At 42.8% G+C, this 20,152-nt stretch overlaps 1 protein-coding gene and 3 non-coding genes across 8 annotated transcripts in view; all 4 read left to right on the top strand.

Annotated features, from left to right (window-relative positions):
- The first annotated feature begins 2,277 nt into the window (after positions 1 to 2,277).
- Positions 2,278 to 20,152, top strand: part of TRIM55 (tripartite motif containing 55) — a 62,013-nt gene continuing 44,138 nt past the window's right edge. The window contains exons 1-4 of one of the 5 annotated variants that reach the window (XM_063709243.1): positions 2,278 to 2,592; positions 3,552 to 3,769; positions 15,894 to 16,296; positions 17,163 to 17,335. In XM_063709243.1, coding sequence (XP_063565313.1) covers positions 16,129 to 16,296; positions 17,163 to 17,335 — 341 coding nt within the window. In that variant the 5' untranslated portion in view covers positions 2,278 to 2,592; positions 3,552 to 3,769; positions 15,894 to 16,128. Of the gene's footprint in view, positions 2,593 to 3,551; positions 3,770 to 15,405; positions 16,297 to 17,157; positions 17,336 to 20,152 lie in introns of those variants that run through there. The other 4 variants (XM_055349491.2, XM_055349492.2, XM_004047106.5 and 1 more) reach the window with 4 other exon arrangements.
- Positions 2,363 to 2,455, top strand: TRNAY-GUA (transfer RNA tyrosine (anticodon GUA)). Its single transcript has 2 exons — positions 2,363 to 2,399; positions 2,420 to 2,455. It is a non-coding gene; the product is annotated as a tRNA-Tyr (tRNA).
- On the top strand, positions 2,985 to 3,073 carry TRNAY-GUA (transfer RNA tyrosine (anticodon GUA)). Its single transcript is given in 2 exon segments — positions 2,985 to 3,021; positions 3,038 to 3,073. It is a non-coding gene; the product is annotated as a tRNA-Tyr (tRNA).
- TRNAA-AGC (transfer RNA alanine (anticodon AGC)) lies at positions 3,178 to 3,250 on the top strand. Its single transcript has one exon. It is a non-coding gene; the product is annotated as a tRNA-Ala (tRNA).

The raw sequence follows: 20,152 nt of genomic DNA, 5'->3' as shown, positions 1-20,152 counted from the left end.
CTCTGCTAGCTTACAGAATGTGCATTTGGAGCTGTGTTTTTCTCCATTATAATCTCATTTGATTTTCACCTTGTAGAAGTTATTTAAAATCTCTATTTGTTACTTATACCTACTGTAGTTTTCCATGTTGCAATAGATTTTTTTTCTTTTGTGTATTTTTATCATCTTTTCAATGTACTCCTGGGGAGGAAGGGGTACAGTCGTATGCGCCCAACCTTCATACATGTAATCCTGATCCCTGGACACAGTGGGTGAGCACCTAAGTGAGGCCAAGAATAATGGAGAGTTTTGCAGTCAGGCCTGAGAAGAGAAGTGACTCTCTGTGTGATAGACTGTGAAGAATAAAGCTCCAGAACTTTTAGGGTGGGGGACAGCACCATGTTTCCAACTGTGTGCACTAGAGCAGAGCTGAGAAACACTGAGAGAGAAACCTTTAAGAAGGCCTAGTTACATTTCATCTTTGCTTTCCTGGGGACACCCCTGTATCATTAAAATAAATGTCTTGCTTATACTAACTCTTGTGAATTTCTGTCACTTACAAGTAAGAAGGCCAAAAATCACACGTTTGGCCTCCCTGAAACCTATTACTCAAGTAAGGTTGGCTGTTGGGGAAGAGGGCTTGGCTAGGTATGGTAGCTCGTGCCTTAATCCCAGCACTTTGGGAGGCTGAGGCGGGAAGATCACTTGAAGCCAGGAGTTCAAGACCAGCCTAGGCAACAAAGCCAGAGCCAGGTGAGGTGGTACATGCCTGTAATCCCAGGAGGCTGAGGCAGAGAGAAGCATTTGAGCTCAGAAGTTTGAGGCTGCAGTGAGCTATGATGGCATCACTGCACCCCAACCTGGGTAACAAAGCAAGACTCTGTTTCTAAAAAATAATGAAAATAATAATTTAATAAACACCCTGCTCGCCACCTTTGTAAAATAACGAGAAGGTAGGACTAAAAGGAGGCACTTTTCTCTTAGCCTGATTTTCATGGTTCTGTCCACAAACTTGAGCCAGAGGGGTACAACTCACCTCCCCCACCTCTCAGAGGTCATTTTCTCAAACTCTCAGAAATGCTGTATAACTTTAAAGATACGTCGGCTTGTTACATGCAAAAATGGCAAAATGTTCACCAGGAAACAAAAATAATCTCAGGTTTGTGCAGCCTTAAGGAAGCCGCTTTCCCACTTAAAAATCCAGCCCTTTTCTTTTCTCTAACTTCGTATTTTATCTTCCCTAATTTTACATTTTATTAAAGCTCTTACTTTTGGGAACTGCTATCTTACAGGGGAGATTTAAGAAATAATTCCGATCTCCCTTCCACAAATACTACTATAATAACATTAAAATAGAAACTCAGTTTGCCCAACCCAACATGATGCCTTCTTGGTTAAAAGATCTCTAAGGGCAAAACCCAGGTCGTTGGATGGTTTTTATGCTACGCTAACAACTGAGTGGGAATATGGCAGCAAACCTTTAACAATTTATAAACGCTATGACCTTATAAAAATAGGCCGACGAAGCAGGATTATAGGCCTATCTGGGATTGAATAACTTTGTTAAAATTAAACATAAAATAGGAACCAGATCAAAAAGACATTTTATGTAATCTTAATCTTCTTCCCTCTCTTTGCTTAGCCGGGGGTTGGTGAGGGGACTTTCTCTAGGAACTTAGTGACTCTGATGTCTTAGTAGATGCGGTGGAACCAGCTCTGTCTACAGAACCCCGGGCTTCAGTGGCGTCTTCCTAACCGGGCTTGCCTGCCGGGGGCGTTCCGAGACCCTCGGGGCCTTCCCTTCACCCCGCGGGAGTTGGACGGGTGGCGCTGGTAAGGCCTCCCGGGCTCAAAGTGCAACGGACACTGCAGAAATCCAAACTGCTGGCATTCGCGGTTTGGGGACGCCAGAGGAGGTAATGATTTCTGGTTTGTTAACCTCAAGTGACAATAATGCCGAGCCAGGCAGGAGCTGGACCTACAATCTTCTGATGCGTGGTCAGACACGTTATCCCTTGCGCCACTGGCCTACCACGCAACTCCTTCAGTCGCCGTTGGATTACTGTGTGTTTAGAACACACTCGGCAACCACTTTAAAGGACAACGCAGGCTGGTAAAGGAAAAGTACGACAAGGGGGGGCGGTGGAATCGCAGGGTCTTGGCACCGCGGACCCCAGACACCTGGGTTGAGGGCCTTTCCCGGGTCAGTCAGGCTAGCGAGCGGGAGCGTGCTTTCTTTCTGCGCACGCGTAGAGCACACAGGCCGGCTCTCGGGCTCTGCTCTTCTCGGATTACGCATGCTCAGTGCAATCTTCGGGTGCCTGGACTAGCGCTCCGGTTTTTCTGTGCTGAACCTCAGGGGACGCCGACACACGTACACGTCCCTTCGATAGCTCAGCTGGTAGAGCGGAGGACTGTAGCTACTTCCTCAGCAGGAGACATCCTTAGGTCGCTGGTTCGATTCCGGCTCGAAGGAGACAAGTGCGGTTTTTTTTTCCAGCTCTCGATGATTTATGGCCCTTTACTTGGGTGCCTTCAATGACACATTGCATTCCAACAAGCAGTTTGAAAGTCTAGCGCTTTCTCCCCATTTTGGGCCTCCCAGCCTGCCCGGTAATTCTTTTTAGCGATTCGCCCTGCGGGAACGTGCCTGGGCAGGTTCCCAGCGCAGCTGTGGGTCTGCGCTCGGCCGAGCGACTGCCGGGTCACGACTTCTGCGTCTTCTTAACCCGTCTTTGGCATTGCCCGGGCCCCGAGTCACACAGGAGGCAGCGCCGGCTCCAGGGGGCCAGGCGGGGACTTTCTCCTCAGAGCCCCGGGCAGCTTCTGCGACCCGAGGGCTCGCAACGGCTGCCGTGAGGAGGTGGGGGTGTCCGCGGGAAGAGGGATCTGGCGCTCCCGGAACCTGGGAATCAGAAAGAGAAAACGCAATACTAAAAACACGAAGCCTAAACATGACACAATGTTATGGAGACAAGGCGGCACCCGGGCAGCTGTGCCCGCTCCCTTCGATAGCTCAGCTGGTAGAGCGGAGGACTGTAGGCGCGCGCCCGTGGCCATCCTTAGGTCGCTGGTTCGATTCCGGCTCGAAGGAGAGGCCCCCATTATTTTGTTGCTTTGGACCAAAAAAATCTGTCTTCAGCGCTCAGTGTTCTGACCCTTCTCTAGAGGAACAGATAACAAGCCGTTCCCAGCCGTGGGGGATTAGCTCAAATGGTAGAGCGCTCGCTTAGCATGCGAGAGGTAGCGGGATCGATGCCCGCATCCTCCAGTTTTTCTTTCCTGTCCCGTACGGTTTTTCTTTCGATTCTCAGCCCAAACTAGAGCTGAAAAGTCAGACGAAGTCAAGTGAAGAGTAGGGCGAGCTCCAGCTTACCACTCTAAAACTTCCCAGACAAGGAATGGTGGGCGCTAGCAGTTTATCCTTCTAGCTTTAAATTTTTAGACCCATTTAATTGGGGGGAAATTCACGAAACTGGTTATTTTTGCTTCAAAAATGGCGACAGATTGCCGTCACATGTATTATCACTCAGAATCCTTTATGATTTGTGATAAGATGTCTGCATTTCCAGGGACTCATCTGAGGCTAAGCTGCCCATAGTTCGGGGAGACCCACAGGGAAAACAAAACAAGAAACAGAGAACTTGGAAACGGACGCTGATTACTTTGAACGTTTGCTCAACCGAGGAAGCAGGAACTGTTCGACCCCATCTCAAGTCCGCAGGGCGGGCTGCCTGGCTCTGGGCAGATCCGAGGTGGATAGGACAAGGCAAAAGGTAGCCCTGGAGAGGTGAGTGGATAAAGTCCCTGGACACAGGGGCTGCCGTTGGAGGAGGTTATAATGTCATTGTCCTCCTGTGGAAGTTAACTGTGGAGAATTAACTACAGACCAGCGCTGAGAGAGAATTAATTGGATAACAGTTCTATCTAGGACAGTCCTTGAGCGTAATTTTGTGAAGCAAACACAAGACAACAACAAAACGAGTAAAACCTAAACACACATCCACACACTCACTGAAAGATTCAGAGATTGCACAGAACACGAAGAATTTTCTGGTAATAAAATCTCCCTATCCTAATTTTCTAGAAAAAAAGCTGTTGAAGCCACCGCGCAGTTCTTACAAGACATAACACAAATCTTCCACACAAAGGCAGAAATACAGTATCATCCTTTGTGAGGAGTACAGCAAATAAATGATGTTTCTTTAGGGTCCTAGGCAACCTGTATGCTTTTGTTACCAGTGTATACAACATGGTATGGTTTGTTGCTATCTTTCATTTTCTAGGGTGGTCTCCATTTTTACCTCGTTTTATTATTTTCAATAGTCTTTTAGTTGAATGTATTGTAAATTACTTGAAATATAACATCAGGATGTTCATAAAAACAAATTCACAAAGTAAGAAAAAGAATTATTTTATCAGATGACATGTCCCAGTTTCTAGTTTGGGATTATGGGTGTTCTAGCTGGCTGAGGGGAGGAACTGGCAGTGAAACTTTAAGTGACGGAAAGAGCAAGAAGTAAGTAGTAAGTCAAAGGAATAGGAAGTAATGCACCCAAAACCCAGTGGAGGACACACGTTTGGGGGAGGTGACCTGGGCCAAAACTCAAAGGATATCTCAGAGTCAGCAACCCAAGCTGGGAATGGAATTCACATACAAAGCTCAAAGGTACAAATCGGGAAGCAGTAATGCATACATAGTGGTTAGTCAGGCAGGCTGTAAAACCTGATGGCCTTTCTTGGCTTTGCTACTTCTAGCTGCATGACCACAGGCAGGTTGCTTGACATTTCGGTGCTTCAGTGTCTTTGTTTCTCAAGTGGGGATATAATAATAATACCTACTTTTAATTAAGATATAACATGTAAAGGCCTTAGTACAGTGCCTGGCACATAGTAAACACAAAGTAAACATTAGCTGTTACCAGTGTGCAAGGAAAGAAGAAACAGAAACATAAAATGCCATTTCCCTGGCAAACTGTAGAGATTCGGACACATTTCAGCACCTAGAGGCCGGGCAAGCATAGCATCATACAGCGAAGGCCTGGGGGAATTAGTCTAAGGGTTTGTATATGCGTTTATATAAATATATATGGAAGTGCTTGGAAAGAGGTGCTTGGATCTACTGTGTAGGGAAAGTAGGAAGAACAATGCTAAAAATACAATATGATGGTTAGATATATTATGGTATGGCCATGTAATGAAATATACATAGCTCTCAAAATTATATTTTTTAAGAACTTATATTGACATGGGAAATGTTAATAATCAAATTCTAAGAAATAAAGTAGGTATAGAGCAATATAAACAATAAGCAATATAAACAAGCATAAGTTATTTATAGAAAAGACTAGAAACAGGTCGGCATGGTGGCTCATGCCTATAATCCCAGCACTTTGAGAGGCCCGGGCAGACAGATGCCTTGAGCTCAGGAGTTCGAGACCAGCCTGGGCAACATGGTGAAACCCTGTCTCTACAAAAAATACAAAAAGTAGCTGCGTACGGTGGCGTGTACCTGTGATCCCAGCTGCTCGGGAGGGTAAGGTAGGAGGATCTCTTGAACCTGAGAGGTCGAGGCTGCAGTGAGCAGTGATTGCGCCACTGCACTCTAGCTTGGGCGACAGAGGGAGACCCTGTCTCAAAAAAAAGAAAGAAAAAAAAAAGACTGGAAACATGCATTAAAATGTTAACAACAGTAATGATCTTTGGTAGTATGATTACTGTGATATTTTTTTCTTTAAAATTTTAAACTATTTTCTAAGTTTTCTGAATAAACATTATTTTTAAATTGGAAATATGGATGACTTTAAAAAAATTAACCGCTAACGTCTACCCAGCACTTCCTACAAGCCAAGCACAGCTATAGGTACTTTACATGTTGTAACTTATTTCTCTCATAAAGAGAACACCAGCCCCTGGGGCTTCAGTAGTGAATTCTACCAAACAATTAAGGAAGAAAAAAAATACCAATTATATACAAATTTTTCCAAAAAAACTGATGAAGGGGGAGTACTTTCCAACTCATTCTATGAAGTCTCTTATACCAAAATCAGGCAAAGACATTACAGAAAAAGAAAGCTACAGACCAATATAGCTTATGAATATAGATGCAAAAATTCTCAACAAAATTTTAGCTAAGTAAATCCAACAACATATAAAAAGGAAAACACATTATGACTAAGTGAGATTTATCCCAGGAATACAAGACTGGCTCAACATTCAAATTCATAACATTAAACAGATTAAAGAAAAAAAATCATGTGATCATCTCAGCTGATGCAGAAAAAGCATTTGACCAAAGTCAACATCCATTCCTGCTTTTTAAAACTGTCAGCAAATTTGGAGGGGAAGGGAACTTATTCAACCTGATGAAGGACATAAGTGAAATACATGCAGCTTACATGATGCTTGATGTTAAAGAACAGTGCTTTCCTCCTAAGACCAAGACCAAGGCAAGGGTGTCCATTCTGAGTTTTCAGCTCTTGCCAGGGCAATAAAGCAAAGGAAATGAAGTAAAAGACCTCCACATAGGAAAGGAAGAGGGAAAACTGTCTCTATGCGCACATCTAACTTTTAAACAATATTGGTTACATGTTGAAATGATAATATTTTAGATGTTCTGGGGTTAAGTAAAATATAATGTTATTTTTATTTATTTTTAGATTTTTTAAATGTGGCTACGACAAAATTTAAAATCATGTATATGGCTCATATTTGTCACATACATCTTATTTCTCTGGACAGTGCAAGTCGGAGAGATAGGCAAGGGCCAGATCACATCAGGTCTTGGGACCACAGTGAGGATTAATATCTTTATCCTAGAGGTGATGTGACCATTAATAGGTTTTAAATAAGGGGTGACTTGTGACAAGTGGATCACAGAAGGCAAGAGTGAATTCAGAGAAATCAGTTAAGAGGGTAGGGTGGAGGAGAAGTGAGGGTGGGTATGGGTGGTGAGGGTGAAACCAACATGTGGGGTTCAGACATGGGCCATTGGGAAGACCTTGGGCTAAAGTATTCGCTGCTTGTTGGGACTGTCGCTGCTTATTTCTGGCACATATGTAATGAGTGTTTCTTATTGCCAAGAAGTGTTCAGAGGAAAGTAAAATATGCTCATTTTACTAACATTTCCTCAGAGATCTTTATGATGAAGTAAAATTTATAAACAACAGATTTGAAGAAGGAGTGATTATCAAATGAACAAAAGATTTCAAGCAGAAGTTGGCAAACCATCTAATGAAAGAAATGCCAGTGTTAGCTGCTGTTTAGTGCTTTTCAAGTTCATTTCTTTTTGATTTTAGATTTTGTAAGATGTTTCTTTTCATTAAAAATTTAAAAATCACATATGCAAGCTACCTATTGCCAGGTAGACAGCTAAATAGAAAAGACTGATGACACAGGCAGAGGGAAAACATTAAGTATTTTGTAGATGTCATGGGTCAAGTCCTCAGTGCAAGGGGATGGCAAGAATCTTTGTATGGAAAGAGAGTTCTGGGTTATATTTTTTGGAATAACTTTTAAAGTTGTTACATGGAGGGAAATTTCTAAGCCAAATAATGGTTAGAAAGTGCTTTATTTGGGCCACACCCTGAGCTCTAGGATACCAAAGGAAATAACATTATGCCTTCTGTGGTCAGATGGGTTATATCTGGCAGGACTGATAACAGAGCCTGGTGCTTGGAACACCAGCTCATTGAAATCCCAGATGAAGTGTGGCCTTCTCTCCGCTGGTCATGAGTGGTGTTCTCACTAAAAAAGGGAGGGATGGGTGGATGGATGGTTGGATGGATGGATGGACGGGTGGGTGCGTGCATGCATGTGTGAATATTGCAAGAAAGAATTAACAGCCTCACTGGCTTAGTTTAAGAGGACCTGGTTTGCACAAGATTAAGTGTTGACCTTTGTTTTGGCATGGGATTAAAATAATTTTCAGATTATATTGGTGCTGGAGTTGACCTGAAAGTCTTGGTCCACTGGTGCCCTAGTGCTCCAGCCCAACTAAACTTCCTTCTTCAGCAATCACTGACTCTCTGCCTCCACATCCACATCATCTGATGTTCTTTCCCTGTTTTAATTCTTAGGCAGCCACCCTCTTTCTCACTTCCAGTGGGCACAAGAAAGCAAGAATACTTCCTTTCTACCTTAGAGGCTGAGCCAGGAGTAAGATCAGTCTTCTGACTCCTCTTGTTTTCTCTTTCATCAGGACTGCACTCTCTCTGCTCACTGTTTTGCTTCAAACCATATCTGTTTTTTATTTCCTTTTAGCTGTACTCTCCATCTAACCATAAGTTCTCTGTTCTGTTTGATGAACAAATGGCTCCTTAAACTAAGCCTGGATTATTTTCAAGTACCTGGACTTGCAATTACCTGCACCAAAGAGACAAAAGAGAACATGGGTAAATGAAATGCCAAGGATGTTCTGGAATCTTCAGGATTCTTTGGGATTTTCTAACGTCTTCTGTTCTCAGAATGCTCTGACCTATTTTGACAGTTACAATGAAGAATCAGTGCTGCTCTTCTGACCATTCTGGGGCGAGTGGGGATTCACATCACTCTAGCCAGAGAGTACAAAATCACCAAAAGACGGTGACCCAGTTCTTGTGAGTCCTTCATATGCATTTGAATTTGCCCCCAATATTTTTTTATATCTCATGTTCTAGGGCTGGTTGTCTAGTATAATAACCACTATCCACATGTGGACATTTAAATATGTTTAAATTAATACAGTTTAAAATTTAGTTTCAGAGCTGCACTGTGCACATTCCAAGTACTCAAGAACCACAAGTGACTAGAGATTGGACACTACAGATATAGAACATTTCCATCATTAGCAGAAATTCTTATGGACAGTGCCCTTCTAAAGCATGGGTGTGGTGCAGCTTAGTGGGTGAGGTCATGGGCTCTGTGCTCAAAAGATGTGTCTCTCAGTCTGCATCACAGTTCAGCAGCCACGTGACTCAGGGCAACTACTTAACTTGCTCAGCCACAGTTGACTCAGTGGAGATAATAATACCTGAGACAGGGAGCTATGACATGAAGTAATGGGTATTCAGTACATATTTATCATATTTGTTGTAGTGGTATAATAGTAAAAATAATTTTAGCATCCCTTTCCTCTCTTCCCTAGATGAAAAACACACTGAGCTCTTACTATATAATAAAGAACTTAGCTGGTCTTTGTCCCAAGTCCCTGAGTGGGAGCCTCTAAATCCTTAGAATTTCCTGAGTGACAGACATGCCTTTGTTATTCATCGTGGACCCTGCTAGTTTATGCTAATGAGATAACTGTGGACGGGGAAGGGGTGTTGGGGCTAGCCATGTCAGAAAGACCAACCATGAGATGAGAATCTTGGGGCTTTAAGCCGTGTGATGTCAGCCCAACCTCCAGGGAGGCAAGGAGAAGCTGAAGATTGAGATCAGTCACAAAGCTAATGATTCCATCAAGCATGCCTGCATAATGAAACCCCCATAAGAACTCTGGACACAGAAGCTCGGGTGACCTTCCCTGGTTAACAGCACTCTGTGTGCATTGTTACACGTTCGTGTGCCAGGAGGGTGACGCATCCTGACTCCACTGGTAGAGGACATGGAAGTTCACATTTGGGACACCCTGCAACCTTGCCCTATGCATTTCCTCTTTTGGCCGGTCTTAATTTGTATTCTTTTTGGCTCTAATAAAACTGTAATCATAAATATAATGTTTTCCTGAGTTCTGTGAGTCATTCTACCAAATTAAGGAGGTAGTGGGAACCCCCAAATTTGTAGCCAGTTGGTCAGAAGTGCAGGCCCTGGGAACCCCAGAGTTTGCTGTTGGTGTCTGAAGTGAGGACAGACCATGCCCTTTACTTCTGAAATTTGGCCTAACTCCAGGTAGGTCATGTCAGAATTCCATTGCAGATCTACATCTCTTTCCTGGGCCCTGGCCCCTGAAAAAGCCTGGTTCCATTTGGCCCGGCAGCTACAGGTTGAAAGAGGTCAAAAGCCTTCTCTTTTTGTTGTTACCCTTCAGCGTCACATCCACTGTTGGGTGCACACTCAGGTTCCTAGGGACCCATCTAATTTCCCCAGACATACCTGGGAGACTGGAAAACTGTTGAAAGAGGGGAAGGTGGTGGTGACTTTGCTTCAGTTTTTCAATGTGTCTAAACATACTCCAGCCCCAGGCTGGTGGGACTCAGAAACAAGGGACAACCAGGACTTCCAACCATGGCAGCTCCCTGTGTAATTGCTCCCGATCGGTTTCTAGCTTCTGTCCTGATGTGTGTGGTAAGAGTGGGGGTGGAAGTGGGGCAAGCAATGCACTCCTTCTATATAAACCAAAATACCTTCAGGAGACTACGCTTTGTTAAATTAAGTTTGACCTAAAGCTACCTTCGTACATATTTTAGGTTTCACCTAAAGATTTCTTGTACATAATGAACTGTCACCCAACTGGGTGTCTAAACAGACTGTAACGTATTCTTGTAACAGGTCGCTGAGTCTCAGCCAATCCCAGGTGGTCAGCTGTTAAACTGGGTTCAAATAAGGCAAACGCTGAGCTGTTACCAATCCAGCTAACTCTGTGCCTCACTTCTGTTTTCTGTATATCACTTCCTTTTCTCGGTCCATAAATCTTATCCAACCGTAGGGCAGCCCTTGAATCACTGAATCTATTCTGGTTCTGAGGGCTGCCCCATTCATGAATCATCCTTTGTTCTATTAAATTTTGTTAATTTTAATTTGTCTAAATTTTTTCTTTTATCAGCTGGTTTTCATGTCCCTGCGCAGGCTCAGGTCCACTCCAAATCCCGGAGCCTGAAGATGACTTAAATTCTGATTCAAGTCCAGAATTTCCCCAACCTCCTGGACCCTGTGAATGATTTGGGAGTGAATAAAATGTTCTGATTTCTCCTTAGAGCAGAGCACTCCCTCCTGTGTCCCACTTCCAGCTCACACACCCACCCCATGGATTGGTGTCTGAGAGCAGGGAGGAGCAAGGAATGGAGAAAAAGGAATGCAGAGAGGAAGGTGGTTATTATTCATGTTGGGAAGGGAAAATAAATCTTGGGGCCCCCAAATCACTAAGCTAAAGGGAAAAGTCAAGCTGGGAACTGTTTAGGGCCAACCTGCCTCTCATTCTATTCAAAGTCACCCCTCTGCTCACTGAGATAAATGCATAAATGGAGAGGCTAATCAGAAACTGAAAAGAATGCAACCATTTGTCTCTTATCTACCTAGGACCTGGAATCCCCCTCCCCGCTTCGAATCTTCCTGCCTTTGCTTCGAGCTGTCCCACATTTCCAGACCAAGCCAATGTTCATCTTGCATGTGTTGATTGATGTCTCATGTCTCCCTAGAATGTATAAAAACAAGCTGTGCTCTGATCACCTTGGGCACACGTTGTTAGAACCTCCTGAGGCCGTGTCACAGGCATGCATCCTCAACCTTGGCAAAATTAACTTTCTAAATTAACTGAGACCTGTCTCAGATTTTTGGGGTTCACAAGGTAAACCAAAAATATGATTCTAAGCCCCCCAACTCACTGATGGATGCCCCTTCTCGGCCAAGGTCATTCCAAAGTAAACCTAAAAAACTAGTTCAGGCCATTATGGGAAGATCACACATGCCTCCTTCTAGCCTCTTCCTTTTAGAATTCAGGCTTAGCTGATCAGCATTAACACTAAAACAGAGATCTTAAGACTGAACAAACAGACTCTTTGTAGCAATAAGATACCAAATTCCAATCTGACTCTAGTATAGCATCGTATGACAGATAGCAGGCCCTGAAAGAAACTGAAGTATTTTACCCCAAAATATATTTCTTTGAATATTTTGAAATGGCCCTGCCACACTGTCTCTTCTGAGGAAAATCTACATTCTATAGAGAATCCCTTCCTTTTGCAGGTCTTTTCCCTGATCCAGGAGAGATTTAACTAAGATTTAACTTCTATTCTCTCTGAAGCCTGCTACTTGGAAACTTCTTCTGCACAAGGGCATTGGTCTTCACAACCCCTTATCTAAACCCAGACATACCTTACTATAAATTCCAGGTCCTTAGATAATATCTTAACTCTTTTAACCAACTGCCAATCAGAAAATCTTCAAATCTACCTATGACCTGGAAGCCCCCACTTTGAGCTGTCCCATCTTTCAGACCAAATTAATGTATATCCCCACATATATTGATTGATGTCTTATGTCTCCCTGAAACTTATAAAACTACACTGTAGCCTGACCACCTTGGGCACCTGTTCTCGGGACCTCCTGGGGCTGTCACAGGTCATGGTCCTCATATTTGGCTCAGAGTAAATCTTTTCAAATATTTTACAGAGTTTTACTCTTTTTCATTGACATTCACCAACTGGGCTCTTACTCCTATGGGATTCATGCTGTTTTCCTGTGTAGCCTCCAGGGACAGTTCTAAGAAAAAGTAAAAGGCAGGGAGCAAGAAAGAACAGAGAGAAAAAAAAAGAGAGAAAGGAAGATAGAGATCAGCTCTGTAATCCCAGAGCTTTGGGAGGCCAAGGCAGGAGGATGGCTTGAAACCAGGAGTTCAAGACCAGCCTGGGCAACATAGCAAGACCCTTGTCTCTTCAAAAAAATTAAAAAATTAGCCGGGCATAGTGGTACATGCCTGTAGTACCAGCTACTCAGGAGGCTGAGGTGGGGGGATTGCTTGAGCCCAGGAGTTTGAGGTTTCAGTGAGCTATGATTGCGCCACTGCACTCCAGTTTGGGCAACAGAGTGACCCTCTGTCTCTTAAAAGAAAATTCTGTTTCAGAGGTTTTTGTTTTTTTCTACAAATACTGCTAAATTAGGTTATGAACCCCACTCACTTATAGATGGCAGAACTGAAATCCTCCTAGGTTAAGTCACTTTCCAAGACCACAAAGGGAGGTAGATGCAGAAGCTGGGAGAAAGCCTGACTGTCTCTGACTCACTCTGCAGCCTCTCACTACATCATCGGTTACTCAGGCTCAGGCATCTGAGTCATCTGTGTGGATTCTACTTTCATAGCAGCCCCAGGGATCATTTCCTCCTTTCCTTCCCCACTGCCATGACCTGTGCCAGGGCTTCGCGACCTCTCACCTGGACTATTGGCAGCAGCCTCTGATCTGGTTTTTAGCCAGCCCCCTTCATGCTAATCTAACCCAATCATCGCTGAAAGATCAATCTAACCAACCACTGCTCTCACGGAAGTGTCCAGTGAGAAACTTTTAACGACTTCCTGCTGCTTAATTTATTAAGTGTTAAAAACTCTTTAGCACAGTATCCATGGCCAGCCAATGCTTGAGCAGCATGCCTGCACTCCAGCTCAAGCCACCGTGGCTCTGAGATCCCCTGCATGCCCTTGCACGCCCATGTTGCTGCTTCTGTGCCTTCTCTTGGAAAGCCCCAGCCATGCCCCACCTAACTACACGTCCATCCCTCTGAGATCCTTGGTGCAGCAGTTCAAACGCTACCCACACCCATGAAGCCCTTCTGATTCCTCTGACCCTGAAATGCCGTAGCTGTTGTGAAAGGAAAATAAATATTGGTATTCCAAAATCATTAAGCCAAAGGGAAAAGTCAAGCTGGGAACTGCGTCAGGCAAACCTGCCTCCCACGTTATTCCTAAATAAGATAGCTACAAAGATTTAAACGCTACATACCTCCCTTACAATTTGCACACAGGGAAATTCCTTATAGGCCCCAATATCTTTACCCTAAAACAGTTTTGTTGAATTTTACCCTGACAGTGTAAATTGACAGCTTATCTTCACAGGTGTGGTACAAAGGACAGAACTCTAAGTCATCTCTCTGCTCACCTGAGACAAATGCATACCTGCTTTCTTCCTCTAATGTAAAAATGCAGACTCACTGAGCTAAAGGAAGACATAAATGACTATTATTCCTCTACCCACCGCCCAGCCCCAACATGTAAATTATGTATTTGGTGAAAGGCTGATCAAAGACTCAGAAGAATGCAACTGTTTGCCTCTTATCTACCCATAACTGAAATTTTTTTTTCTCTTTCCCCAATATCCATTCTTTTCCCTTTAAATATTAAAGCCTTCGAAATCTTCTTTGGAGAAAGGTGCAGGCCTGCCTCCTGGCACGCGCCCTTAACCTTGACAAAACAAACTTTCTCGATTGAGACCTGTCTCAGGTACTTTTTGGCTTGCACTCTTTATCACATTTTATTTTGTACTATGTTCTGTGTATGCATGTCTCATCTCCACTCTTATACTGAGCTCCTTGAGGCCAATGACCTATGTCTTGTTCATCTTTCAATACCCAGAGCCTCACACAATGGAGACACACTACACATATCCAATAAATGTATTTTGAAGGAATGAATTCCTTCTAAAAGAAAAGACTCTGCTGCAATGTGCATGATTAGTCTAAGTGCTTTTACTTAGATAGCAAGGTCTTTTGCAGTAGAAACTTAATCTTTCCTAGAAAATATCTCACATATTGTACTCAGACCTCCCCTCCATAGCCCATGAATTGATAAACACAATTAACTGCCTAGGCTGGGTGAACCGAAGTAACTCAGTAAAAAAACTTTACCAGTTCCCATCCTCCCTGTAGTTGCTAAATAAATATTGAAAGGACTAAGATAATTCTCTAAAGATCCCTGATATGCTTATGAATATATATAACTTATTATTAGTCAATAGAGCTTACTAGATTCTCAATAAGCTCTCCGTGCACACAGCACTAAGACCACACATAACTGACCTACACTTCACTGGTAATTTAATTCACACCAGGGATATGTTAACAAAATGTGTTCATTGCCCAAGGTTTTTAAAATGAAGGAGAAAGAAAGCCGAAATTTATCACATATAAACAGACTTGGATTTCTTTTTTATTTTTGATCTGATTTAAACACTTTTAAATACAATATGTATTGGTTAAACTGTTGCTTCACAAAATCCTGATGAATGTCAGAATCGATGTTTATGACTCAAGAGCAGACCAAGAATATCAGAAATGACCAGAGAAACTATGGTTTAACAAGTCACCTTGGAGGAAGGGGAAAGGCAAGGGAGAATAGGTATTTTGGAGGCAGATGAAATGCAGATATGGAAGTAGGACTCCATTTATACTTCAGTTGTCAATGGCACTGGTAACTGTCCCCCAAGGGATGACAAAATAAAATAATAGATCTGCCACCTCCAGGTGCCTGCCAGTTACTACCTCATTACTGATTATTGTTCCAAACTATTATATAATTTAAGAATTTAAATAATCAGTAAAAGACTATCAAATTTTCTTTTGTGTGTTTGGGTGTATGTAGGAGGTGGGGCAGTATAGGATGAAGGAGGGCCAAGGAAGAGGAAAGCAATGTGGAAGAGCAAACAGCATACTAGAGTTGTTTTATAATGTAACTTTTTTCTCAAATAATTAGATCATCCACTGGTTTTGAATTTTTATTTATGCATGTATTTATTTATTTATTAGGTGGATACCTTTATGGTGAAGGGATTTGAATTTAGCTTTTAAATTGGAATTTTTCAAAGACCACAACCCCAGCTGGCAAAGATGAAATACTTAACATTAAGAAAGTCTTTTTGATGATTGCCTTTGTGAAGCCAGGATAACAATTTTCAAGACATGTTTTGTTCATTTTCACCTAAGAAGGTGCTATTAGGCTACTTTCGGTGACTCAGTTCCTACACTCTCAAGACAGGGCTGGCATTAGTTACACAGACTCTGTGCTGCGTTCTGCCCCTTCCTGGAGAAGCCATCGCCAAGTTCTCAGTGAGTGCTCACAGAGGGCATGGTTCAGTGGCTAGGCATGCACATTTGCATTTGTTGTTGACAACTGTCAGCTTCGACCTCCTTCTCCTCACAACCCCGTCTAAATGGGGTTTGTAATCCTCCTTCCCACCCACTCTCTTCACTCCCTGGGGCAAGAATGTTGACTCCTGCTCTCCGTCACCTGTCAGGATCCATCCTCCTGTCACTGGCTTATATGGACACGTCAGCCCACCGTCACGTGACTGCAGGCTGCTAAAAACAGCTCCGGCACCCACTCCAAACCAGGGCCTGAAACAATGTCCTCCACCGAGAGAAACGTAAAGGACACTTGATCACACAATCCCTGGAATAATATCCAGGAAACACTTGCTGGAGCCACTCGCAGCACCCTTCCCTGGCAGCACACTTGGGGACAGCGAGGAGATGAGCGCATCTCTGAATTACAAATCTTTTTCCAAAGAGCAGCAGACCATGGATAACTTAGAGAAGCAACTCATCTGTCCCATCTGCTTAGAGATGTTCACGAAACCTGTGGTGATTCTCCCTTGTCAGCACAACCTGTGTAGGAAATGTGCCAGCGATATTTTCCAGGTAGGTTTGTTTGCAATTTGGTTGAGGGGAGGGGGTGGAAAAGATTCCCTCCTCTTGGAATCAAGTGCTTAACATTGAGGTGAAATCCTTTAAAAAACTTTATAAGGTTGCCAGGCGCTTTGGCTCACGCCTGTAATCCCAGCACTTTGGGAGGCTGAGGCCAGTGGATCACCTGAGGTCAGGCCTTCGAGACCAGGCTGGCCAACATGGCAAAACCCCATCTCCACTAAAAATACAAAAAAAAAAAATTAGCTGGGCATTGTGGCGGGCACCTATAATCTCAGGTACTTGGGAGGCTGAGGCAGGAGAATTGCTTGAACCCAGGAGGTGGACATTGCAGCGAGCAGCGATCATGCCATTGCACTCCGGCCTGGGCAACAGAGCGAGACTGTGTCTCAAAAAAAGAAAAACAAACAAACAAAAAAACTTTATAAAGTTGCATTTACTTTCAAGAAAAACACGTTTCTTTTAATGATTTGGTTTGTGTCCTCTTTACTCCCAAATCTAGTTTTATTTTAATACTAAGAATCATATTTTTTTTTAAGTCAAACCATTTAATGTGTTTCAAAACTATAAATGAGTAACTGCTGAAGACATGAGTGTGGAGTTTCTGGCTGGAACTTTTGGTTCTGAAAGTGGTGGACAGAAAAGCACCTTACGCGAACAATGGTATATTCGCAGATGACTGTGGATAAGGTCTGACCCTGTGTTTCAGGACCACTTGCTGAGAAAGCCCTGAGGGATGATCTTATGGCAAGCTTAAAGTAGAAGTTCATGTTGTTTGTAGTAGCAGAGAGTGAAAATAAGTCTCAGAGAAGCTGCTTGTGGCATTACCCAATTCCTTTTTTCTTACTTGGCAAGAACAGGCCTCTAACCCGTATTTGCCCACAAGAGGAGGCACCACCATGGCATCAGGGGGCCGATTCCGCTGCCCATCCTGTAGACATGAAGTGGTTTTGGATAGACATGGGGTGTATGGACTTCAGAGGAACCTGCTGGTGGAAAATATCATTGACATCTACAAGCAGGAGTCCACCAGGTAACACTCTTCCACTCTTCCATGTGTCAAGCCCATCTGAAACTTGTTTTTGTTTGTTTGTTTTAATGGGTTGCTACACTGAATGCTTGTTTATCAATCACAGACTGTTTTATGGAAAAATGGTTTTCCAAGTCAGTCCTTCCCAGTGAGACTGAGAGTTGCTCACAGCAGGAGAGAGGGGAGTTGGTGCCCATGCTTTTGTATCAATTTAAGAATGAAGTGACTCATTAACACCAATCCATTCCAGATGGTGATGCTGAAAGAGACATACTGCTGTCCCCCTCCACCTTAAAGCCTGGTTATTACATCCGTTTTACACATTTTGCACTTCACAGGCACTTTGTAGCTCCAGATCCCTACAAAGCAAAGAAAAAAAAATCTAGTAAAAACTTAATAGAAAATTAATAGAAATGGCATCTTCCGAAGTAGCCCAGTTCCTAGTTCAGACAGTCTTGCCTTAAAATTGTTTGGATGATAATAAAAACAAAATCCTCTAACATAGGTTGTCACTGTATTTACTCTAAGGGAAGTCACAAAGCAAGGCAAAACCCTGGCCTTTAGGGACTTAAATTTCAGAGCCATGAGGGAAAAAAAAGGTGAAATTCAGGTTATGTTTCCCTATTCCTTATACTGTATTTACTGCATAGTCAGCATTCACTTGTTGATTGTGAATAGCATCGTGATAGCATTATATATCTATCCATTCATTTTGAAAAAATAACAAAAAAGGCTTCTTATTCACCAAACCACATTGGCTATAGAATTCCTTTCCTAGACACAATGCTGCAGGAAGCTTATTCCTAGAAGGCACGGTGTGAAGAGCCCCTTTTCAATTGTGTGCAGGTCAGTCCAGTCCACAAAGCTTGATAGCAATATTGAGACCATCTAGAAATGGCCTCATTGTGATTCCATTAGGGGACACGTATTTATGGAACATCTGCAGAGCTCTAAGAGGCTTGTGCTCTTGGAAGGAAAGCTGTTCTATAAATCTAACATAATTATTATAATTATTATAGCTATTAATTTCCGCTAAAGATCCAAAACTAAATTAGACAGTACCAAGATCTAGATGGGTTTGGGGAAGAATTGCTGATGACATATTGCAGAGATTGCAGCTGGCTGTTTCCCTTGCTTCCAAAGTCTCTTGACAAGAACAAAAGTACTATTGCTGTTGCTGTTACTTTACAGATTTGATCTCATTGTATTTCACTACTTTAAAATACAAATACACACTTGTCTCTTAAAAACTTAACCAGCCAATTAAAAACCAATTAATTATGAGATTGATGCAAAAGTAATTGCGATTTTTGCAATTACTTTTCATGGCCAAAACAGCAATTACTTTTCCACCAACCTAATATTAAGAGAGTTTATATAACAAGAGTTTCAGTGCTAGTCCAGTGTCTTGCACAGAATAGTTGCTCCATAAATCCCAGCTGATTAAGCAATACCACAAATATTCTTACATAACAAGTTTCGGAGCTAGTACAGTGCCTTGCACAGAATAGTTGCCCCATAAATCCCAGCTGATTAAGCAACACCACAAATATTCTTACATGTTCTATTTATTGCAATAAATTTATGTTTTGTTACTTGTCACAGTGGGAACTTGAGACATGAAAAAATAGCAATACTTGTTATGAAATCCAGAGAAGAGATGTTAAAACTTGCAGTATTAGTAAAACTACAAAACACATCTTCACCTTAGCTATGGAGTTGGCTTGGTGCAGCTGCCAAAAATAGTACCCAGGCCTGGGAAGTAAATTGCGTAAAAGCAATGAACCAAATTTCCAACAATAAAGCTCATAGTTGAGTGAACTAGGGATGCTTTTGTGATTTTCTGTGATTTTGTTATGCTGTTTTTTCTTGAACTTGAGACTTTCCTGTGGGACAATTTTACTTGGTAGCAAAACCACAAGTTGCACAGAGCACTTGGCCACATGTCTGGCAGGAAACGCAGGTGTCCCCTGGGGGCAGGCAGCCTTACTAGACCAGAATCTTGAGCCTCAGGGTACATTAGGTAACACTGGAATGACCTTGGATATACAGAATGAGAAGAGTTCAGCTGTGGCTATTGGAAGGGGGTCGGGGGGGTGACCAATCACAGACTGGGATGTTGTCGGTCAACTCTGACCTCCTCCAGAAAGGCTGGAGACTGTAAGTCTCCACAAAACCTAGCATTCTTTTTTTTTTTTTTTTTTTTTGAGATGGAGTTTTGCTTTGTTTCCCAGGCTGGAGTGCAGTGGCGTGATTTTGGCTCACTACAAGCTCTGCCTCCCAGGTTCATGCCATTATCCTGTCTCAGCCTCCCAAGTAGCTGGGACTACAGGCACCTGCCACCACGCCTGGCTAATTTTTTTGTATTTTTAGTAGAGATGGAGTTTCACTGTGTTAGCCAGGATAGTCTCGGTCTCCTGACCCTTGATCCACCCGCCTCGGCTTCCCAAAGTGCTAGGATTACAGGCATGAGCCACTGTGCCCAGCCAAAACCTGCCATTCTTATCCAGAATTCTGCATGGTGCCAGACTAGCCGCAGTTGGGAGTGGGAGATGGTAAGAGAAGGTACTATTTTGGCTAATATTAATAATTAATATAATAATAATTAACTTTAAAATATAACAAGTAAAACTACTATGTGCTACATGCCAGACACTGTTCAGGGTGCGTAACACATGAATCATATGTGCAATTCTTTAATTCTCACAATAATCCTGTGAGGTGTTGATTATTATAATTACTGTACCCTGTTAAAGTTTTTAGTGCCTTAAAGTAATCAACATACACAACTTTTAAAATTCATTACTACTAGGCCTCTGA

The sequence above is a fragment of the Gorilla gorilla genome, chromosome 7 (genome assembly GCF_029281585.2).
Source record: "Gorilla gorilla gorilla isolate KB3781 chromosome 7, NHGRI_mGorGor1-v2.1_pri, whole genome shotgun sequence".
Classification (NCBI taxonomy): Eukaryota; Metazoa; Chordata; class Mammalia; order Primates; family Hominidae; genus Gorilla; species Gorilla gorilla.
Note: the sequence above shows the minus strand (reverse complement) of the source record. Positions and strands in the feature narration are given on the sequence as shown.